At 36.4% G+C, this 8233-nt stretch overlaps 1 protein-coding gene across 2 annotated transcripts; it reads left to right on the top strand.

Annotated features, from left to right (window-relative positions):
- Positions 1 to 3494: 3494 nt before the first annotated feature.
- LOC110878569 lies at positions 3495 to 7916 on the top strand. 2 transcript variants are annotated; one of them, XM_022126910.2, is made up of 5 exons: positions 3495 to 3715; positions 5028 to 5525; positions 5627 to 5758; positions 6344 to 6969; positions 7075 to 7916. In XM_022126910.2, exons 1-5 carry the CDS (start codon positions 3568 to 3570, stop codon positions 7759 to 7761), a joined length of 2091 nt encoding a protein of 696 aa, XP_021982602.1. In that variant the 5' UTR covers positions 3495 to 3567; the 3' UTR covers positions 7762 to 7916. The 2 variants fall into 2 exon arrangements, with proteins under 2 accessions (XP_021982602.1, XP_035833462.1); XM_035977569.1 differs by having other exon boundaries at positions 3501 to 3715; positions 3804 to 5525.
- The last annotated feature ends 317 nt before the right edge of the window (positions 7917 to 8233 follow it).

Raw genomic sequence — 8233 nt, 5'->3', positions numbered from 1 at the left:
AATCGATACTAACCAATTCCGGGTAGGGTTGTAACCGATTCCTCGGAAGAACCGGTTCCTTATGGTAGTTCAATGAAAAAGCTGTAAAAACATTAGGAATCAGTTCCAATAGCTAAAATGCCGTTAGAAATCGATTAATGGCCATTGTGATCCGTTTCTACTATATATATATTCAATTCCTTCTTTCTTTTTCAAGAACCTACTCCAAAAATACATAACTTACACCTTCAAATCTATATTTTCAAAGCTCCACAGTTAAAATGGTGTGCAACGATGAGGTCGTTATGGTTTTGGAAACAAACAGAAACCCTGCAGTTTGGAAGCACTTTGATTTGTGCTTAATGAGCGATAGCCACGAGATGGCACAGTGAAAAGCATGTGGCAAATTCATGAAGGCTACAACCAACTCCACGTTAAAAAACACACCGATCGTCATTGTCCGGTTACAAAGGCGAAGAAAAATGAAGTCGGTGAAGCATCCGGAACCGTTTCTTCGAATGTTTAGTGTGTTTTATGTAACCGGTTACTATCCAGGATTTTAGGAGCTAAGTTATGTTTAGTTGTTAAATAAATCTTTAGTGTTTCATGTAATGTAGGATTTGTAGGATTTAACTTCGTTTAAAATGTCATGTAATGTAACCGGTTCTAATAAATATTTATGTTTTATGTATGTTTTATGTAATGGGCATGTTAAAAAAGCTTAAATTAATAAAAACATAATATAATAGTATCCCAACAACATATGGAACGGATTGAGGACCGTTGTTGTCGGATGAAGAATTTGTTGTTTTGGAATTCTTAGATGCCATAGTAGAGCTTATTGAGTAGAAAAAGAATCAAGAAGAAGATGAAGTTTGTGTGATGATCAAATGAATAATTTGCACTATTTATACCATTAGGAATCGATTCCAATGGCTAGGAATCGATTCTAACGTTAACAAAATCAATTAAATGCTTGGTTGCAACGACTAGGAATCAATTCCCACGGTAACATCATCAAGAATTTAATGCACCGGGTCGGAATTGGATACGGAGGAACCGGTTCCTGGTAATAACCGGGTACAGCCCGATTTTTTTTATAAAAAGTGGAACCGGGTAAGAACCTACGGGTTTTTTGAACCCGGAACCGGTTCTTCAATAAAGCGGGCAGGAACTGAAACCGATTCCAGGTCGGGTCTACCGGGTCGGGTTTGGAACCAGTTATTATGCCCATCTCTACTTGCCACGGATACATCCCAAGGGGGGCGGTGTTCCGGCTCGTCACCGCTCCCCAACGCCCCGAGACAAGCCCCACACCAACCATCCTTAGTTGCTCGCTAAGTTGTCTGTTTGTATCTTTGGTGTATTTGAATGAAGTTTGGTTGGCTTTTAGAGCACCTGTAGTGGGGCGCTATATGCCCCAAAAAGCCATCCATAGCGCCATATGGCGCCCTCAATACCACGACGAGGGGCTTTATGGCTCCAAAAAAAATAACCAGCGCTATCACCATCGCGGCGTCATGTTGTTTGATTTTCAAATTCTGACTGTTACAAACGGTCAAATCTAAAAAAAATTAATTCAATTAATTTACAATATTCCCTTTAAATAATAACCCCTTCTCCCATATTTTTATAAACCCACACACTCTCAAACCCTATTTTTCTTTAGCTTTTTTTTAAGAATCCACAAATTTTATACAATGCATCCCTTCAACCGTGGTTTTATTTCTTCCCGATCGAGTGCGCACCCGAACCAAAGTGGTAATCCTACCCGTCCCGTGTCTCCGGTTCCCACTCGACCCACCCCTTTTAATGCATCCCTTCAACCGTGGTTTTATAGAAAAAAATATAACATTTGATTGTGTAATTTTTCTTTTTTAATTTTATTCTAGTTTAATTTTTTTTTTATTTTACTGCTTTTTTTATTTTAATGTAATCTTTTTTTTTAATTTATTGAAATGATTTTTAATTTTAAAAAACTTAGAAATTAATTAAAAAAATGAAAAATAAATAATTAAGTAATGATGACATAGGGGCTTTATGACTACGGCCTCAAGTGACATAACGTCTCGTAAAGCTCCTATATGACGTGACACGACACGTGTCGCATAACATCTACAAAAGGACTTTATGAATAGGTAGCTACTTCCTATAGATGGATGTTGTTGGCCCAATCATAAGCTGCCAATTGGCAATCACCAGGTCTTGTCGATAATAAATTAATTTCGTTTTAGTCAACAAACAAAACATCAACTTGGTTGAGTGGTTAGAATGTATTTGTTTTTTAAATTTTGTTTCTTTAAAAAAAACTTTTAAGTACAATAATCTTAACTCTTTTAAATTCAAATTCTCTTTCTTTAAACTTTTAAGGGTATTTGAGGTTCATAGTTAAAAAAATGATTTATGATTAAAAGATGTCTTTTTTAGTTAATCATTTTCTATTTAAATTATTTAAGTTGGTCATTTTTTTGCGTTTATAACCGATAGTGTTTTTTTTGGTCAAAATGATAACGTTGATGGATGTGGGATTCGAACCTATTGTTATTATTTGCCTTAATTTGTTACAATTTCTTATTGTTACTGGTGTCGTACTATTGTCGACGCTATGACAACACCATAAGAAATCAAAACGATATTGAACGAATTTCTTGCATCTAACGAACTGAAACAATACCGCATTATTGTCGCATCACACGGGAAAACACGAAAAAAATCGTTGTTCGCCATGAAACGCTAGCTAACCAAGACCCTAATTATCCATTAATTTGTTCTCACTCTAAATATTATCCTTTAATTCATTCTCACTCTAATAATATTATCATTAATTCGTTCCCACTCTAGATATTATCCATTAATTGTTCCCACTTCTCACTGGCTACTACCACGCCCAATGTTAAAACTAATCTTTGTACCATATACAAATAATAGATTATAGAAGATATGAAAACGTTTTTAGACCTAATTTCTTACATTCTTATTGGTAACCTTGTATGAAAAAAGAAAAAAGAGCATGTTATATGAATTTGAACTTTAAGATGTATCCATACAAGTACTACTAAGGATGAATAAATGGTACCGAATACTCGTATTAGTATGGAATTTACTGAACTGGGTATATTTTCGATACTGATTCGGTACCGACTTTTGACATTTTCGGTATCGGTTCAGTTCCGGTATTTACCGGTTTTTACACTAAAATACCGGTAGCGTATCGGTACCGAACTGTACCGTACCGGATGTATTCGGTAGCAATACCGGTACCCACTTTTAGAGATTTTCGATACAAATACCGTTTTGATACCAAACCCACTTTTAGAGATTTTCGATACCAATACCGTTTTGATACCGAAGAGGTACCATGCTCATCCCTATACAACATCCCTTTCATTGTGTTAAATTTAAAATTAGTTGAGATAATAATAATAATATGCAAGTTTCCTTGCAATTTCTGCAACAATAAAGACGTTAACACTTTACAATAATATTTAAAGGGTTTTCATTACCTTGGAGTTTCTACGCAATTGCTAAGAAACCGCCCACCACCCACCCCACGCCACCCACCCACCCACCCCCACCCTCACCGTGAAGATGAAGCAACCAGGTGTGCAGCTAGCATCCATCGATGAGCAGAAGCCTGTAAGCAAGCCTCAAAAAGATGAAATCATTGTTCCGGTTACTTCACTTGCTCTACCAAGACCAAATCAACCAAATCTACCCATTCAAGATCTACTTAACGGTAATTTCTTTCTTCACTTTACCCATTTTACTGTTGAATTATCTGTTTTCATGTAAACCTATAGAGTTACATGTAAAGTTACTGGCAGGGGGAGGAGCTTAGTGGAAACAGGGGGTGCGGTTAGGTTAGAAGCTATGCAGTTAATATCGGTGATATATTGGTCATATCCGCCACCCCCGAACTTTTGGTTAAGCTCCACCATTGGTTACCGGAATAATTATATCCCTGATTTAGTTTTTTAGTTGAATTTAAAATTAGTTTACAATTGAGAAAATTAGAAGATTTTTACCAAATAAAGGTTGTGATGAACAGATTAATGGTTCACAGACCCTGTTTTCTGAATTTGTGGCTCATATTAAAACTCAATTTTGGGAAAAAAAATTAGCTTCATCAACCAATGGCGGAACTACTAGAATATTAACTCAGGGGTATCCCAACTTTTTTTTTACCGTGCAATCATATAATATTAAAAAAACGACAATAAATAAATAAAGTAAAAAAAATACCTAATAGATTTGTCCTCTTCTTTTTTCATAGCTTGAAATCGTTTCATCACACCGTCGTCTTTTACTTCACGTAAAAAAACTTTTTCGACCGCACAAACCATAGCATTGTTCAAAAAATTTTGGCTCATTCGATTGCGTAAATCCGTCTTGACAAGCTTCAATTTCGAAAAACATCTTTCAACGGTTGCGGTTGCAACCGGTATAAGCAAAGCTAGCTTAACTACCCGATAAACTGAAGGACAAGAACTATGCGTACTCGTTTCAACCATAACATGCGCAAGATCACTTATTCCATTCAAGTTTTCAAAGTTATCATCATCACTTATTGTGTGACGAAATGACTCAATATCACCCAAAAGAGTCCCTATTTCTTGTGTAGTAAAATCATCCGGGTACATCTTAGCAAACGCCAATATCTTCGATGTGTCAAACTTAGAAAAACCGTTAGAAGGATTTAAACCGGCATATTTTTTATTAGGGGTGTCCTATGTATAAAAATTGAAAAAAAAATTACACTACTGGTAAAAACTTAAGCCGTAGCCCGTGCTACGCCTGACACAAGGCCAGGTCCGCCCCTGTCATCAACTGTACTTTAATGGTATTTAAATTAAATTAAATTAAATTAAATTAAATTAAATGTTATATATTGTAAATTAGTAAATACATAACTAGTAGATTAGTGTTGAATGTGAATTTAAGAGTACAAGATGATAAATTTATTAGTTTTGATGTTTAGAAGAGACAAATTTAACTGAATTATCTTGAGCAAATATTCATACTAACTTGTAGTGGGAATTACTTTAAAGGCAGTAGAGAGGAGTACATCAAACTTGGTGTCCCCCTTTATGAAGCATCAATTAAAGGCGACTGGAAAGCTGCTAAAGCCATTATCAATGAAAAACCAGAGTTGGTACGGTATAGCATCACTGAAAACAGCGAAACAGCACTTCATATTGCCGCATCGGCTAAGAAAACTAAACGGATGCAAGACTTTGTGAAAAATCTGGTGGATATGATGGAAGTTAGAGACTTGGAACTTCAAAATAACAGTTCCAACACTGCCTTGTGTTTAGCAGCTGCGGCTGGAAACGTTGAAATGGTTAAAATTTTGGTGGAAAAGAACCGCGCGTTGCTCGTAATTCCTGGTAGTCAACAAATGATGCCACTCTATATGGCTGCCTTATTTGGACAAAATGCCACGGTGGAATATCTTTATAATGAATCCAAGGGGTTGCGTGATGATGGCTGGAATCCGCAGAACCGTGGTTGGCTACTTCAGAAATGCGTTGAAGCCGAACTGTTCCGTAAGCATTCTACCATGTTGTAGTAAATAAGATACTTATAATTTTATCTTTCTTTATTATTTTGCAAAAGCAGTTGCCTCAAAATATGCGGATTTTTTCAGATATTGCTCTAAAAATAGTGGAAGACCGCCAAGAACTTGCTAGTAACGGGAGTCTACTTGGAGTTTTGGCTAAAAAGCCGGATGTGTTCTATGGAACAACATCAAATATGTTCCAAAAATTTATCAGTTGGGGTAAGCATCAAATGTATTCAAAATAATATCCATGTTATATGCTAGAACTTTACTAGTCATGACAGTATTCCTTTATATATAACCGTATGAGTGAATTTCAAGGATTGTCCTTTATCTTTATACCCATTTTCAGGCGCTGTCCTTTATGTTTAAAATTGACGAGTTTTGTCCTTTATGTTTTCATATCATACACGTTTTGTCCTTTAGGCCTAACCCAGTTAGTTTTTTCAGTTAAATTTGGTCATATGCTTTGCACATGAGGGCATTTTTGTCAATTCAAAGGTAAGTTCAACGACAGATTTACAGCTCAAAGCTTTTGCAACCTTTGAATTGACAAAAATGCCCTCATGTGCAAAGCACATGACCAAATTTAACTGAAAAAACTAACCGGGTTAGGCCTAAAGGACAAAACATGTATGATATGAAAACATAAAGGACAAAACTTGTCAATTTTAAACATAAAGGACAGCGCCTGAAAATGGGTATAAAGATAAAGGACAATCCTTGAAATTCACTCTAACCGTATTAAGTATATCTTTTTCATTCCTTTCGCTTTTTTTTTTCTATTATTTTTCGCTTTTGCAGCTTTTGAACGGGGTTCAAACTCGGGAACATCGAAAAAGGCTAATGAAGCAATGCAATTACTAAGAATAATTTGGAAAAATATTGCAAGCAAGCCTAAGAAAGAAATTGATGACATAATCCGAGGGCCGCCTGATGCAGTTAAGAAAGATGAAAGGCTGCCGTATGACAAGGAAGATCAAACGCTGCACCTACTAAAACTCATTTCTGAAAACATTGCCAAAATGCCAGTTGAAATCCAGAAGTTAACTGCTGGGACTTCTGCGAAAGTGACAAGAGCACCAACGATGGGGAATGCACGAAAAACATATTCTTCGCGTATACTATTTGTCGCTGCAGAAATGGGCAATACAGTATTTATAGTTGAGCTTATCCGACTATATCCTGATCTAATATGGAAGGTCAATGATAATAACCAAAGCATATTTCACATTGCTGTCAAACATCGCCATGAGGGGATTTACAACTTATTGTATGAGATAGGCTCAATGAAGGATTTGATTACACCTTTGAGAGATGAAAATGACAACAATATGCTGCATTTAGTCGGGACAAGGGCCAATAGAAACCGGCTTGAAGATGTATCTGGAGTTGCTTTTCAGATGCAACGAGAACTATTATGGTTCAAGGTACGTATTCTAGTTTTGGTTTTAAAAAAGCGCGAGACACTTCAAGTGATCTTTCTTTCTTTTATATTTTGTTTTAGCTTGTATTATATAATATTGTTTTTGTAGGAGGTGGAGGCTATGATCCCGCCTTCTTATAGAGAACGAAAGAACAAAGACGGTCTGACACCGCATGAGTTATTCACTAGAGAACACAAAGATCTAGTTGTTCAAGGTGAAAAGTGGATGAAAGGAACGGCTAGCCACTGTATGGTGGTTGCCGCCCTTATTGCCACCATAGTATTTGCCGTTGCTTTTATGGTACCAGGTGGATACAGCCAAGGCCGTCAGAATCAATCAGATGGTATCCCTATCTTCCATTCTCAAGCAATTTTCATGGTATTTTTGGTGGCAGATGCCATTTCTTTGTTCTCATCTACAGCCTCGATTCTTCTGTTTTTATCTATCCTCACGTCTCGTTATGCCGAACGTGATTTCCTGCAATCGTTACCCAAAAAGTTAATGTTGGGCCTGGCAACGCTTTTTCTTTCTATGACAACCATGACAATTGCGTTTAGTGTCAGCTTTTACTTGCTTTACAAGAACGGTTTGATATGGATGCCGATCATGATCAGCATGTTTGCCATGATGCCGATCTTCCTATTTACTTGGCTGCAATATCGTCTCTTAGCGGATGTTGGTCGATCAACATACGCTTCTACATACCTCTTTAAGCCAAAGAAGCTTATGCTTTACTATGAGAACCCAAAACCCAGCATAATGCGTTCGATTTCATCCTTATGGTCTAGTAAATAGAGCTGGATTTGTGTGTATATATGGATGTTCTGAATTAACGGTAGTGTGTTATTTATTTAGTTTAATTTACCAAAGAAGTTATAATAATTGTATATGGTTACAAATACAAGATGGATGTACAGTAGCATGTACGTGGCATCCATTTCCATTCATTATTATTATTATTCATAGGAGTAAAACGCGTGTGAAAACCAAAGGTATATATTTTCTGAATGAATATTAAGATACAAAGCATCCCCTTATATAGGGTTACAACCCTAGCACTAAATATGGAATGGATATGCATAATCACTAATTACAATATTATCTCTAAATAAATATAAAACTATTGAGAATGTCTTGGCTAATACTCGCTCACAGTTTGAGCGGTGATGGGACAAACGGTCAAACTGGACCTAAAGGACTGAAAAAGCTGACGAGACAACCCTTTAGTAAATATGTTGGCATACTGAAAAGGAGCCGGGACATGAAG

This window comes from Helianthus annuus, chromosome 9 (genome assembly GCF_002127325.2).
Source record: "Helianthus annuus cultivar XRQ/B chromosome 9, HanXRQr2.0-SUNRISE, whole genome shotgun sequence".
Taxonomy (NCBI): Eukaryota; Viridiplantae; Streptophyta; class Magnoliopsida; order Asterales; family Asteraceae; genus Helianthus; species Helianthus annuus.
This window is presented reverse-complemented; position numbering and strand designations above follow the sequence as displayed.